Consider the following 15,899-nt stretch of genomic DNA (forward strand, 5'->3'; position numbering starts at 1 on the left):
GAAAACACTGCGCGTACGTCCACAGTGATAGCGTCTCTCTGAGTGTTTACGTTTTTCACAGATCATTTTTAACATTAATACAGATTTATTCGACATCAAAGGTAAGCCAGTTATATTTTGTATACATATGCACTATCTGTTATATTGTTTTGTGAGTTTTCAATTAGACTCTAGTCTATTTCTTTATTATTATTACTTCAATACAGTCCGTTTCTAGATCTAGACTAAATTCTACTTTCTAGGTCAGGTCAATCTAATTTAGATTCTAGATCTAGATCTAGATCTAGAATCTAGAAATTAGATCTAGAAGATAGATTCTAGATTTAGATCTAGTAAATCTTGATTCTGGATCTAGAATCTCGATATCTAGATCTAGTCTAGATCTAGATTTATTGTGGACTCTAGCTAGTGATTAGTTTTTAGATCTAAGCCCGAAGCTAAAGTCTGCTAAAGTGAAAGTAAACAACACGAAAGTCTGTATTATTACTAATCTAGATTCTAGATCTACTTACTTAGTATAGATCTAGATCTAGTACTTTTGTTGTGGGATAGCCCATGTCTATCTGCATTTCTCGTGATATGAATGATAACTGATGAGTTTTAATTACTAGATCTAGGTATTACTAGACATAAGAGTGTAGATTTGTTTCAATTTTATACTAATCATATGTATATATGTGCAAACAAAATTTATTTTTGAGATTATTATTCAGTCATCCATAATTGTATTGCTGGGTATTATTTAAAGTTAGCTGTTTGTAAGTCTTGTTCAGTTAGTAATTATCTGTCTTATTTCTTACTATTTCAGTGTCATGGCTCCATCTAAAGTTTCATCTAAAAACAGAGCGGCTAGGTCAAAGCTGAGGAGAAAGCGTCAGTCAGCCAAAGCGACAGAGGCCAGACAGAGAAGAAGAGAAGAATCCATGACTACGACCGTTGCTCAAAGTCCAAGTCACAGTGATTCCCCTCTTCTTACACAGGAAAGTACTGTCTTGCCTTCTGTCTCCCCTTCTATCTCAGCTTCTAAACGCAAACTTTCTTTTTTTGATGAAAGTGAGCAGTCTCTAAATTCTGATTTGCCATCCACATATGTCTGCCTGGAGACATTACAATCATTATTTACCAACCTGCAGTGCGCTATTTGCCAGACACAGTGTCTGCAGCTGCAGCAGGACACATCAAAAAACTGTGGCCTTGCAGTTTATCTGCAAGTATATTGCAGAACTTGTGAGGAGATTAGGTCAGAGACCATTACATCTCCTAAGAGTGAAAAAGTGCACTCTGTAAACAGACAGGCAGTTGCTGCCTCTCTGGCGACTGGAATGGGGTATGGTGGGCTTATGAAGTTTTCAGAGCTGATGAACACTCCGGTTCTCCATCCAAAAACTTACAATCAGCACACACGAGTAATACATAAAATGGCACTGAGTTACTCTGACAAACTGATGTCAGACAGTGCAAACATTATTCGTGCTGCATACCCCGAACAGTCTGGCAAAGATTACTTTGATATTGATGTTTCGTATGATGGAACATGGCAGACTAGAGGCCACAAGTCAAAGTATGGTGTGGGCTGTGTGATAGAAAACAGAACTGGCCTTGTTGTTGATTATGAGGTAGTCAGCAAATACTGCCACACCTGCAGCACAACAGGTGCTAGACTCAGGGCAGAGAACCAAGCAAAATTTGATGCTTGGCATTTATCACACAAGCCCTCATGTGATATTAATCATTATGGCTCCAGTGGGAGCATGGAGCAACATGCCGCTGTGAAGATGTGGGCTCGGTCAGTGGAGAAGCATCAATTCAGATATCGCAGTGTTGTATCTGATGGTGATACTAACACTATAAAAGCGCTCCATGACTTGAGCCCATATAAGGACCTCACAGTAGAGAAAAGGGAGTGTCTCAATCATGTGGCCAAGCGACTAGGAACTGCTCTGAGGAATGTTGTGGAGACTAAAAGGAAGCAAAAGATAACACTTGGTGGTAATGGCAAGGGTAAGCTAACCCAGAGCAAGATTGCCAAGCTGCAAAAGTATTACACCAAGGCGTTGCGTTCCTGCTCCTCTATTCCTGAGATGCGAAAAGCTATTTGGGCCACACTCCTGCACTGCACTTCTACTGATGAGGAGCCTAAGCACCAGGACTGTCCTCAGGGAGTATCTTCCTGGTGCTTTTTTCAGCGTGCTGTTGCCAAGGGTCTTCCCACTGACAAGCATGACCTGATGCTTTCTTCGTACATTTGTCCTATGGTCGAGGAAAATATAAGACCTGTTTACGAGAAAATGTCGCAAGAGGACCTCTTAAGCAGATGCTTGGATGGAAAAACACAAAATACCAATGAATCCATCCATTCAGTCATATGGAGTCGTTGCCCAAAGCATCTGTTTGTTGGTAGGCAGAGGCTAGAAATAGCGGTGTGCCTAGGGGTGGGGGAATTCAATATGGGGTCAAAGGCCTCCCACAACTTTTTAAAACATAAACCTGCACGTTGGCAACAAAACCAAAGAAATAGGAGCTAAGAGGGACATTGTTAGGGTGGGCAAGGCTCAGAGGTCCCTTTATAATAATGAAAGTGCTAGGAGAAAAATTAGGCGCGTCGCAGAGGAGCGGGAGCATAAAAGAATAGAGTTTGAGGAGGGGGGGCCACAGTACATACCAGGAGGGGCTGACATTTAATTTTTTAATATACTGTTTTGTTACTTTCTTTTTTTCTAAATGGCATTTGTTTTTACTATTAGAATTAACTTTTATCTCATTACTGTGGCAAAAATAAGTTTCGGTTAAGTTTCGGCTGATTTTTAATAGGGGGTAGGGCTTACATAAATATTTGTGAAAAATTTAATATTGTTCCATTTAAATTTTCATGTGACTTCATGAAGTCACTTATGAATAACCTACTTTATAAAAGTGTCATTTTTAGTTTTGTTATCATTTTGTTCTTTTACCATTGTAATCAATCTTATTTTGCTGTTTTTCTCAAAATAAATTTTTATTAAGCATACCTGTTGTTATGTTTCATTTTTTTCAAAACTCGTTTGTTGGATTGTTTTGAACTTTTGTATGTGTGTTTACAAATGGTGTATATACAGAATGAAGTAGCATTTATTGGTTAATAATACCACTGGACTGAGTTATGAGTTGTATAAGTGGACAACATAACAAAAAGTGTGTCATATCGAATGCGGCCTACAGTACCATCACATGGACAGGTACAGAGAAAAAACTATGCCTTATTCATCCAAACTCTATACGTCAGTGCATAAAATACATGTATGGGCACCAAAATGCAGAAGATGAGATGTGAAACCACTGTAGTTATTTAACAATTTGTGACAAGAGGTTGCTCATATTTTAGAACCTAGACCCCTAAACACATCCGGATTATGAGAAATAGGTGAACTAATTTGAAAAAAATTAATAAATATAGCTTGTCTTAGCCTATCTTGATAAATTTAAAGTAGTTCAATAGTAAAACAACTGATTTTAGGCAAAGTAGATTCAAAAGCAGTTGACCCCCTTAAGCCGAATCTGATGTTTATTTAGCTGCCGATTTTTAAAAGGTTACAGCAGGCGGTTATAATTTTGAAAATAAATTCGATACCGATAATTGTATTAAATTGAAATATCCTTTCCTTTATTAAAGAAAATCAACTACATTATGTGCTTGTAATCTTATTATTTTCAACAAAGATTTTTACTTTATAATGTTAATTCTTTAATAAATGTAATAGTTACATTAAATGCGTTTTATACTAAATCACACGTTAGACAAATTTTCCCGGACAATACCACAGAATAATCGAAGGCTAACTAAATGAAACCAGATAGCATTTTGACTGGATTAAGACAAATCTAGCCCATTTAGATGATAGTTATTTTAGATTTAAAAACAAATCTGAAGTTTATCCACATCTTTCTTCATACAGATAAATTGACATTTCCTAGTATAGGCTAAAAGTCTTGAAATCAGGCTTAAGATCTATCTCAACTAGATCTATGTGTTTCTTTAGAAAAAGCATATAATATGGAATTAACAGTAACAGCATTTTGAATCATTCCAAAGACTCTAACAAGAACCAAGAAATAAAAAAAAATAACAGCTAATTAGTGATACCTGCTTTTTTTTATTGTTGATCAGAATTCTTTCAAAATCAGATTAATACAAGTGTTAAATGCAAACATACACACTAACAAAACAAAAAAAAAAAACTTTTTTTGTAACAACTGGAACTCAATTATACAATTACACATACAGTAGATTATTATTTTGCATACTACTATTGACAGTCACACTGAAAAGATTTCACTTACCATACAGTTGATACAGCAATATTGTACCACACATAAACTGTTTAAACAAAGTTTGATTTTCAACCTATCAATTAAAAGTCATTGATTGTGCACATGTATGCATTTCCTTTGACCATCAATCCCATAGAACTTTTCTAGGAATACCTCCCTGCCACAAGTCATGTCATAAATGTGCAGCCTAATAAAAATATTTATTTTTAAAATAAACTTTAGACATATTGAAAAAAGCTTGTTACATTGTCACCAGAAACAATTGCAAAAGCCTTATTAACTTATACGAGCCGACCCGCTGCGTATCATACGTCGCTATTTAGTTGTTTTATTTTCTACTTTTCAGTAATTCATAATTTGTGAATTCGACAGTACCAATGCTGCCACTGAAAATATTTGCTTTAAAACACTAACCCCCCTTTTCCCCTAACCCCGACCCTACACCCCCCCCCCCCCTCGTGAAAGCAGCCTCCTCTTAGTTACCTACTGTAAGTTTAAAATCGAACTAAATTATCTGCCCCTAATAGAAACCAGACTCTACGGCTCTACAATTTGTAAACATTTAGCTTTGTAAACATTTAGTGTGACCACAGCTCACCAGAACATTTGGGGTGGGGTGGGGGTGGTAGTGATAGTGATAGAGATAGAGAGAAAGAGAGGGGACTGCAAGGAGGCGCTTGCAGCTTGTTTTCTAACGGCTCCCAGAAGAGAATTATATATATAGATATGAATTTTAAGCCAGTTAGTTCAGCTTTTTAAATAAACCATTCTTTATAGCAGAAATTTAGCATTAAAAAAAACAAGAGTAAGATCCTAAACTATGTCATACCTTAATTACTTCCCACAGAAAATCATTAAACTATCTTTTTAATTTTTAATTAACAGTAAATAGAAAAATCATAGTTCAAAACTGAAATTGAACAGTTTAAAGGTTTTGTGTTAATTATCAAAAGAAGGAATTTATTACACATAGAAGGACAATACAATAATATGAGTATGCAAACATATTGTTATGTACACACCAGATAGAACAAATATTGATTTTTTTATTTGAGCAAGTCATTTAAAAAAAATATTCTAAAAAAATTAATACAATAATAAAAAGAGCCGATTAAGATTCATAAACTACTTGAGTAACTTATCAAATGAACATAATTTACTTTTAACGTTTATATATTTGACATTAATATGGTCTACAACACAAACAAAATTTACTTTTAACGTTTATATTGGACATTAATAATGATTAACACAAACAAGGGAGAAATTCAACCTTTCAATGAGCAGGATTATTCAGATCAGTATTCATTTATGCTCAATTTATATGTCAATACAATAAAGTATTATTTGTTTTACAAGTATGAACAATTTAAAAGAATAATAGACATATTTACAAAGAATAAAATACATTTAAGATTAATTTAAATTCACACAATTTTTCATCATTTATATAAACATTGCTGCAAATTTAGAAAAATATACATGCTGTGTATAAAAGTGATTTATATTATGGAATGTTAATGTATCATCTCCTTAAAATAACAATGTTAACTAAGCGTATATAAAATGCATCACTTAGAATCTTGTTATTTCTATGGTGACTGTATAAAACATGGTAAAACTTGATTTTATCAGTATTTACAAGCATATTTTTCACAAGAACTATTATTTACAAAGAAGACAAAAGGCTTTATAATTCAAAAGCCATGGATTGAATATGATTATATTTTGAGAACACTGAAATGTACTGAAAAATATCTCCCAAAAATTAAGTTTCTAATACATTGATAAGTTTAAAAAGCATCTTTCATATTATTTAAGGTTATTTAAAATAAATGTTTTTTTTTAATAAACAAGTAAATAATTACTAGTACATATTTTGCCAAATTATAAACGAATAAGGAAGGTTCATATATACATTATCTTATCTATGAAATTTAATAACTAAAACAGCACTATCTTTTTTTTGGGGCTAGCATGATGTATACCTAAGGCTTTCCTCTTCTCTTCTGCTGTTAACTTCAGACGATCGGTACTTTGGATAACTGAAGGGAAAATAAATACAAAAATAACTAAATTTTGCACCCACCTATATTTTTTTAAAAGCATGCCTTTTTAGGTAAATATACGAAAAACTAGAAACGGATGGGACCTTTATTGAGTAGCTAAACAATATAAAAATTAGATTACGTTCTTTTTTAATTAGCCTAAACTAAATTTACTACAGCCTAAAGATTTATAGTTAACTAATAATATTTATTTAAAAAACCATCATTGATGTAAATTATAATCAATATTTTATGATAGCCTAAATTATATTTCATAGCAGTTTCACTTATGAATACATAAATAAGCTAATTATTTCATCTGTGCAGTTTTACTCTCAAAATAATTTTTTAATATTAAATAAACTTTACTGGTCATTTTAAAACAATGAATATAATTTCTGTTGGTACACCCACAAAACCTAATCTAGTGTGTAGGGGCAGGGGGAGCAAAGACAGGTGAACTATTTAGATACTTATTAAACTTAATGGGATAAGACTTCCTTCTATGTTGTCTTAAAATCATACATGTATATTAATGTATAATTCCTAAGACTAAAAAAAACAACAACACTTTTGTGTAATGTGATTCAATAAATGTGGGGGTTTTATGGCAGAAAAAATTAAGTGGCTGCCATTTGCTGATGAGTGCAATGTTTTTAAAAAATCAATCAGATTTCAATTAAAATTGCACAAGATATATATACAAATAATGATATGTTAAGGTTTCACACTAACTTCTAAGTGGTTTGTCTGAATCAGCAGCATAAAATGAGACACTGCAAGATTATCAACAATCAAAATATATTCAACAATGCTTAGCTAACAGTATAAACTATTATGCCAATGCTCCAGATAAATAGACTGCCAATAAACATATACAAGCATGAATTATATACCTGACAGTGTATAACAGCCTTTTAGCTATTATTTAATGGGTTAAAACCTCTTTAATTATGTACATTTAAACAAAAACAAATATCACAATGGTTGGATATGAATTGAGGTATTGCTGAGATTGATAACAATGGTTATTATTAGACAGTAGTTTGATAAGCTTTGTTGTTTTTTCCAATGATGCTTATGCTTCGAGAGGAATCATAACTGGATGTATCATACTTTGGGTCATACTTTGGATCATACTTTGGATATCTGCAGGAAAATAAGCATTCCATTAAAAGATATTTTACTTGATCTAGGATTGTGTCAAAACTGATGATATAACCTCACACATTCTATATCACTTGACATGAAGTATAACTTTTTTTTAGATTAGTCAACTAGTGTTGTCTGGAAGACAACAATACAATTTTTTTCAAAGGAATGCGCTTTCACAACCTTCATTAAAATAAATACATACTGAATTCTAGAGATCCAATTAAAAAAAGGTTAATTAAAATGTAACATTTTAAAATTCTTTCTTTTATATGTTTGAGCCAGAATATTATTCATCTTGCGGTCAGATATAATCTTCATAATTTAAAAAACTAAAAACATCAGTTGATCAAACAGACTAGATGCCTGTTAAGGATGACTAATATTCAATTAACTAATACAATATTTAAATATTAGATTTTTAAAATACATTTATGTTGGTTTAATTAGATTTCCCATAAATGTTTTAGTAAGATTAAAACAACCATTATTTATTGCAATAATATATATATCCTATGTCCAGGAAGTTTTTTGACCAGTGTTTTAAACAGGCCTCAAGTAATATTTACAGACCTACACATGCTTTTTTTAAACAATATAAATGATCAGTTATGGTCCATTTTGTTTCAATTTCTTTTAATCACCATAGCAGAGGCTTAATAAAATTTTAACGATCCCAGGTTGAAAATCTGAGGTAGTAAAATAAAACGTTCTCAAATAACTTACTTTTTAGTTCTAGATCTGCAAACCAAGAGAACAATGAGAGCAATGACAATAAAGAGGAGCACTCCGGCGCCTGCAGTCAGAGCCCAAGTTGAGAGTTCAAAGGTCGATGCTCCAGCTGCATCTGTGGTGACACTCTCCTTCATGTAGTCTGTTGACATAAAAACATAGAGCTGCCATCATAGAGGATACAAGCTATGCCAGATAAAACTGTGTTTATAAACAAGGCAGGTTGAGTGGAAAATAGTGATGTGAGCTATTCTTCATTTCTGTTTAGTCAGCCTCTACCTATTAGCTTAGTATTGGCATCTAAAAATATAATATTTTTTACTCAGAAAATATGATCAGTACAGTATCATAATCAAAGTAATAAATTAACCCTCAGTGAGGTTGATATCTGTTAAGAGTTAATAAAGGATGTGTGATTAGAAGATGGGTCGGCCAACAGGTGGTTAAAGTTGAGAACCTATTCACATGGATCACTAGATACTAGATGGAGTTTTTTGTGAAGGGTTTCTAATACAAGGTTAAGCTGCTAGAGAAAATAAATAATTGAAATAGTTTCAGCTCTTTGGTGTTATATATTTGGTTTTTTGTGTTTGAATTAATAGTATGATCAAACAGGCGGTGTGGAAGGTATAATTGATTGTAAAAAAGTTTCTCCTTTTTTATTTCATATCTCTATTTAATGCTTGAAAATATTAAAAAAAAAAACAAGATATATAATTCGTGTTGTAAAGTGCTGTAAATGAAATAAAATATCTTACATGGTGAGTAGCCAGCCAGCTTAGGGAAGAAGTCATTCCAAAAGTGGAAATCTGATTGTCTGTAGTTGATCCTGTTTTCTGACACATTGTTAATGCTGAGGTAGGTGTGGTTCTCCAGGTTGTAATGCCACCAGGTCACGTTTCGGAAAAATTTAATTTGCTCTGTTTTTGGTGTCGGCTCCCTGGAAATAATTGTGACTGTTATTACATGGTTGTCACTAAATAAATATTTATAACAATTTAAAGAAATAAAATAATATAAATATTTACATTTTTAACATTTGAAATAATTAATTACAGAAAAGTTAAATAGTTGACACCTTACCCTGTGCTAGTAAAATTTGTGATCAGACTGATCATAAACTCTGATATATTTCTATCAGAATAGTCATACTCCTGTCTAGGGTATAAGCCCAGTAAATCTCTGTATGTTTCATTAATAAAAGGGAACCCAAATATGTAATCCAAATCTTGACCATGAGCAATACCTAAAGATGAGATTTAACAGATAAAACAATAATTTAACACCCAAAAAGTAAAAAAAAATTTTTATAGAACAGTTAAATGTAGAAAGAACAAAAACTCAATGTACAAATGACATACATTTTAGCAGCTAATTTACGATTGAGGAATATTTCATAGGTTTAGTGGGTAAGAAACAGAATTAATAAAGATGTAAAATAAATTTTCTCAACACAGTGACCTACCTCTCCATTGAGGGACATAATTTCTCAATGAACTGTACTCAAAAACATATTCAAAGACAGTAGAGAACTGTACATGTTGCCTGACAGTTTCACTGAGTGCAGCCCCAAACATGTAGTCTGTCATCATCTGGGAGTTTAAACATCGTAGTTAAATATTTGTAAAATGTTCCATTTTTAAAATACATTTATACTGGTTTAACTAGATGAAGTAATTTGAAAAATGTGCGAACAAAAAACGGCTCAATAAAACCTGCATGAGCCATAGAACTGGTTGGTGACCTACTTACCAGCCCTATTATTGTGCATGAAAGAAACCAAACAAAAACATAAAACTGGATGTACCTCTATGAGTTCTTTCCTAATAAAACTGTAGTTAGTAGGTTGAGGCCAGTATGTGTACTGAAACTGTAAGGCATCAAACAGGGCGTTAGGATCTTCAATTTTTCTATATCTGATGAATTCATCTAGGATGTTTTTAAACTGTGGCTCAGTTATTCCATCTATGAGGTTGGGTAGATTCGCTAAACAGAGAACATATATTTTGTAAAAAAATATTTTTTCGCTAAAGAGAGAACATATTTTGTAAAAAAATATTTTTTTCGCTAAAGAGAACATATATTTTGTAAAAAAATACTTTTAGTTAAGCTGAAATGGCTTTGATATAATTCTTAAATATTAAATTTTTTTTTGTCAATAAAATAAATTATTTACTCACGAATGAAATAAGCCCCCTCATCACGAACGAGACCAACTAAAAGAGGAACTTTCATTTTGATCAGCTGTCTGCGTAGATCTGCTGGTGGATCTGGCAGGAAAGCATAATCCACCCCCACAATAGTTCCGTCCACTACTGGACCCCAAGGATTGCCAATTTTTCCCGGCTGGAACATGCACATGAGATAAAACACTTCATAAAGAGGAAAGTTCATTTCTCTAAATAAATTCACTAACAATTAGTAACACTTGACAATGTAATCAATTAATTTTTAAATATCGAATATGCTGATAACTTTTTACCCTACATGTGAAATAAAATTATAATCTAATTAGAATATATTTTGACTGAATGAAAAGACTGTCTAGTTTTAAATACAGCACTAGTAACACAACAAAATAATTTTTGCGTCCGTTGATTGTTAAGTACAAAAGAGAAAATTCTCACCATCATAGCTACCAATGCGGAAGCGTTAACTATTTGCTCAAAGCTCCTGTAGTAGCGCAGGCAGTCCACCATCTGTTGTGAGTCTGTAGTTGGACATCCAACCTGTTTACACAACCTCTGTGCATATTCACGGGCATCAGCTTTAGAAATCACTGCCCATTCACTTAGCTCAGATCCACTGAGCATTATAGCTTGATTGAACAAATCTATAAAAAATAGAACACAAAATTCAATGAATATTTTAGCTTGGTGGAACAAAGTAGAATATATATATAATTTCATGAAGGACCATGCGGGACACCATGTAAGCACACCGAACAGCCCCCTCCCTCGCTCTCTAAGCATATCACTACCAACCCCACCAGTCTGGGGAGCTGTGGTTCACACCAAATGTTAACAATCGTAGAGCCGGCTTGAATTAATGAATGATATTAGGGGTAGGTTTTTTTAAGTTTTTAAACTATTTGAAACTAAGGGGAGGTAAAAACAAGGTCTGCTTGATCTGCTTTCACGGGGGGGGGGGGGGGGGGGGAGAAGGGAGGGTGAGGATAATTGTCCGTCCCGTGCTACTGATACTGTTTTAAGGCAAAATATTTTCAGTCGCAACATTGGTAGTGTTGAGTTCACAAATTATGAATTACTGAAAAGTAGAAAATAAAACAACTAAATAGCGGCATACAGGTGCATTCAGGGACAACCTTAAAACACACGTCTGGAAATCAAACTTTTAGCTTTGTAGTCATGCGATCTACTCATTGTGGAGTTGTGCCCCTCAACTTTTTTCATGTTAATTGTATCACACTAATTAAGAGAAATTAGCCTATAACCTGATACACAAAACTGAACTCACCTACACTTCTGGGTGATAAAATATGCATGCCAACACTGGCTGCACCTGCACTGTGACCCATAATGGTAATTTTGTCTGGATTCCCTCTAAATGACTTGATATTTGCTTTCACAAACTTCAGTGCTTTTACTTGATCAAACATCCCATAATTGCCAGCTGAATAGCGATCACCTGTACTGAAAAAACCTGAAGCAAAAAAAGAAAAAATTAATTAAAATAATTAAACTTAGCTAGTAATATTTTTTTTAAACAAAACATTTCAATAAAAAACAGTTAAACTTACACTGAGAGCTGTTGACAAGATAAACTAAATTGTGTCACATACCTAGAGCATTGAGCCTGTAATTAACAATGACAATCACAATGAATCTTTCAGCAATAAAAACACCAGGAAACTGTTTAGATGCGCCCATTATGAAACCACCTCCATGGAAAAACACCAGTACTGGATACAAATTTGGGTTATTTGTAGGTGTCTCATTTGTGATCTGGTGAAAGATTTGAAAAATTTGAACTTGTAAATAAAACGATTATCTAAGGGTTTTTTTGTAGTCATATTCCTTTTTGTATTCATAAAGGCATTTGGAATATTTGTTTCCCTTTACAAGAAGTATGAAAGAGGAAGCACATTTTTAAAAAGTATGCTACTTACATTTGGTGTGTAAATGTCTAGGTAGAGACAATCTTCAGCAACTTCTGAAAAATCCCATACTGTTTCTTTAACCAACCAGGGCATTTGTGGGCATGCTGGCTTATGTTTGGTGGCATCATAAGTTCCATACCAGAATGGGTCTTCATCTGGATTCTAAAAAATAGAAATCATTTCATTGGAAAATAAAGACACCCCAAATATTGTTTGAATACAAATTAGCATTTTTTCTGTTATTAACTTTTATTATAAAATTTTTCTCCTGATTTCTACAAAAAAATTGTAACATTTCAGCAACTAAATTGTATGTGTAAAGAGCATAATAAATATTCATATAGATATTTTAAATACTTAAGAGTAGTTAGTAATCTATTCCAATGATTTGGAATACTCATAAATAAAATAATATTTAGAATGGAACTATATTTAGGCCTACAGAAGATTAAAAAATGTTAATTTGTACTGACATGAAATCTGTATTTCTCTTTCCACTCACTCCCATATTGATCTAATGTTTTAGCATAGGGCACGCCAAGATAAGCATTGATCCATCTGTTAGGCAGGTTTTCATACTGTGATGAATAGGTTACACCTCTTATCTGAAATATAGATGCATTAAAATAGGGTTAATTAGTTCTTGGTCGATTAAAGTTATTGATTGGTAACACCTTTTTTCATATGTTATGTGTTGTCAGGTCTTTTTTATAGTTTTGGTTACTTAATAATTTATGGTTCCATTTCTGACATTAGTTTAGGATATAAAAACTGTATATAGATCTATGTCAAATGTTGATCTTATATATTATATAAATGTTGAAAAATTTTGAGAAAACAATGGGTTAATGAAAACAATCCACCCCAAGCGCAACCATTCAACTGTCAACCACATGGTACAGTTAGTTTTGTCAGAAGAATAAGGCTGAAATGGTCATTTGAGCCCTTTGCGCAGTTATTAACATTGCATGTCACATCATCTGCTGGCCAGTCTAGAGGCTGGGGTCAGAGGATTCTTCTGAATTATCACTTCCGATAATAGAAATAAAAAATCTTTTTCTTTGATTATTCTTTAAAATAAAAGCATTGGAGCTCATGGCATCTAGCCTATTAAATAATTATTAGGAATTAAATTAATAATTGTGTTAATAGATCTAGATCTATTTCTTTTTCTATGTCCTCCTAGCTAGTCTGTAGTCCAGTCTACTTAGTAACTAGAAAAAAAGTAGGCCTAGGCCTAGATCTATACATTATTCAATTAGGCCTACTCAGAAGTCTAAGGAGATCTCAGTCTCAAGATCTAAATCTAGATTCTAGGTCTAATTCTTATTCAGTAAATTAAAAATGTCACTGTGTCCTACCGGTCCAAATTTTGTGGGAATCACAACATTGCCCATGATACTTTTGATTGGCGGTCGTTGTGACTGTGACCATGATAAGCAAACAAAAAGCGCTACAAATAAAAAGACGACCGCCTTGAAGGCGAGTTGGACTGTCATTTTTATTTGTAGACTAAGATCTTTATGGGTCAGATCATGAGTCGTGGACTGGTACTGGTGTGTGTAGACAAGGAGCCACAACCAGTCGTACACATAAAGTTATTTGTTGTCAATCACTTCCGTGATTAATCCTCCATATTTTTTAAAACATTGGTTGACACGGGTCATGTGACCTGAGAAAAGGTAGGAGACGCTTTATACTAACTTCACCTGTCACAGGTAACTTTAAAGGGAAGTAATTCTAATATTGTCGCAGTTTTTGAAACGCGACACACTGACACAAAATAAAATTAAAAGGTTAATAATAAAGTTAACTAATTATATTTCTATCAAAGATGAATAGGCCTAATGAAATATGAACTAGTATTAAACTTTCCTTTATTCTTCCTTTTTAATATTAGAGTTAAGACCAACGGCTCTCACTCAAAGTAGTCGTAGGGGCGATCGAAATGGGGGAGGGGGGGGGGGGGGCGGTAAACGCATCAAGAAGGAACCCCTCGTCCCACTGAGACAAATTTAAAAAAAAAAAAAATAAATAAAAAACTACCTTTGGTCACCAAAGTTTGAGTTGAAATGACCATCATTATTAATTTTTTTTTACATATTTAAGAATAGAAACGAATACAATAATTTGACGATAACAAAAACAAAATAAATTGTAAGCCAGTTTTACGGAATTTTCATATCAGTCGTAAATCAAACAAAACAAAAAAGTTCGAATGCTGAACTATCTGTTGAATTTAGGCTACTACTAATACACTGGTAAAAGTATATATTTCTATATAAATTATATTTCGTTTTAGGGGAGGGCGGTAGACGTCCTTCGGGGGAAGGGGAGGAGCCCCCCCCCCCCCCCCCCCCCCCGAAGAGATGCCTGAAAGAAATTCTGTTTAGCCCGTTTACGTAACGAAATCGAACATGGTATTGTTATCGCAAGAATGCTACGCCCAGAATTAATGTTATAGAGATGGGTTATTCGAAACTGGCATTTAAAGACGTAAAGTGATATAATAGCGAAATATGCTAACTACAATATTATTTGAGAAATCCAAAACTGTGTACAATGTCAATGAAAGGATATTCACATTTTCACGTGTGCGCAATTTTTTTGGGTTGGATAAGAACATAATAATGTCAGTAGAAGGGTTTCTCAATTTTTGTGACGTGTTGATAATTAGGGGAGTGGGGGAAGTCATTGAGATTTAGGTCACTTGGTTTCCATGGTTTGGGTCAGGGTAATGTCGTGGATCAGAAGACTAAACTACATTAAATCTCAACTTTTAAATTTGATTTCGTGAGTTGTTTAAGTTTCAAGATGTTTTTAATTGGTTTGTATTCATTTTTACTTTCTCGTATATGAGTTATAGGGACACTTTTTTTTTTTTAGAAAACTGAAACGATGAGCTGAGATGAAATTTAAAGCTGAAATTCTATGGAAATAACAGTGGGACGACCAGAGGCGTCCCAGTCAGCACACATATATTGGCCCAATATTGGCTAAACATTGGTTACCAATATTGGCTACATCTTGGTGCAACATTGGCTTAACCTTGGCGAAACATTGGTAGTGAAACTCGGCATGATGTTGGCGCAATGTTGGCACAATATTGGCTATATCCCGGCTACATATTGGCCCAACATTGGCTAGATCTTGGCCAAATATTGGCTATATCCCGGCTACATATTGGCCCAACATTGGCTATATCCCGGCTACATATTGGCCCAATATTGGCTACATCTTGGCTCAATATTGGCTATATCTTGGCCCAATATTGTCTATATCATGGTTACATCTTGGCCCAATATTGGCTACATCTTGGCTCAATAATGGCTATATCTTGGCCCAATATTGGCTATACCTTGGCTCATCCTGTATTATATCCTGGCTACATCTTGGCCCAATAATGGCTATATCTCGGCTATACCTTGGCTCAGCCTGTATTATATCCTGGCTACATCTTGGCTCAAATTTTTATTTTTAGCATACAAAAAGATCCATTCTCATATCAGTCATAATATTTACAAAGGTAATTTCAAAAT

The 15,899-nt window shown here is 33.6% G+C and overlaps 2 protein-coding genes across 3 annotated transcripts; one reads left to right on the forward strand and one right to left on the reverse strand.

Annotated features, from left to right (window-relative positions):
* On the forward strand, positions 1-2,937 carry LOC131942275 (uncharacterized). The gene is made up of 2 exons (XM_059302050.1): positions 1-101; positions 809-2,937. The coding sequence occupies exon 2, from the start codon at positions 813-815 to the stop codon at positions 2,523-2,525; it is 1,713 nt and encodes a 570-aa protein (XP_059158033.1). The 5' UTR covers positions 1-101; positions 809-812; the 3' UTR covers positions 2,526-2,937.
* Positions 2,938-4,772: 1,835 nt separating this feature from the next.
* LOC131942274 (cholinesterase 1) lies at positions 4,773-14,014 on the reverse strand. 2 transcript variants are annotated; one of them, XM_059302049.1, is made up of 13 exons: positions 13,722-14,014; positions 12,834-12,965; positions 12,370-12,522; positions 12,043-12,205; positions 11,718-11,903; positions 10,868-11,073; positions 10,421-10,586; positions 10,048-10,226; positions 9,706-9,832; positions 9,324-9,486; positions 8,999-9,180; positions 8,235-8,382; positions 4,773-6,353 (listed from the first exon to the last, which is right to left on the reverse strand). In XM_059302049.1, the coding sequence occupies exons 1-13, from the start codon at positions 13,857-13,859 to the stop codon at positions 6,281-6,283; spliced, it is 2,016 nt and encodes a 671-aa protein (XP_059158032.1). In that variant the 5' UTR covers positions 13,860-14,014; the 3' UTR covers positions 4,773-6,280. The 2 variants fall into 2 exon arrangements, with proteins under 2 accessions (XP_059158032.1, XP_059158031.1); XM_059302048.1 differs by having other exon boundaries at positions 4,773-7,505.
* Positions 14,015-15,899: the final 1,885 nt, after the last annotated feature.

The sequence above is a fragment of the Physella acuta genome, unplaced genomic scaffold (assembly GCF_028476545.2).
Source record: "Physella acuta isolate Inbredline_101_S28 unplaced genomic scaffold, ASM2847654v3 ptg000398l, whole genome shotgun sequence".
NCBI lineage: Eukaryota > Metazoa > Mollusca > Gastropoda > Physidae > Physella > Physella acuta.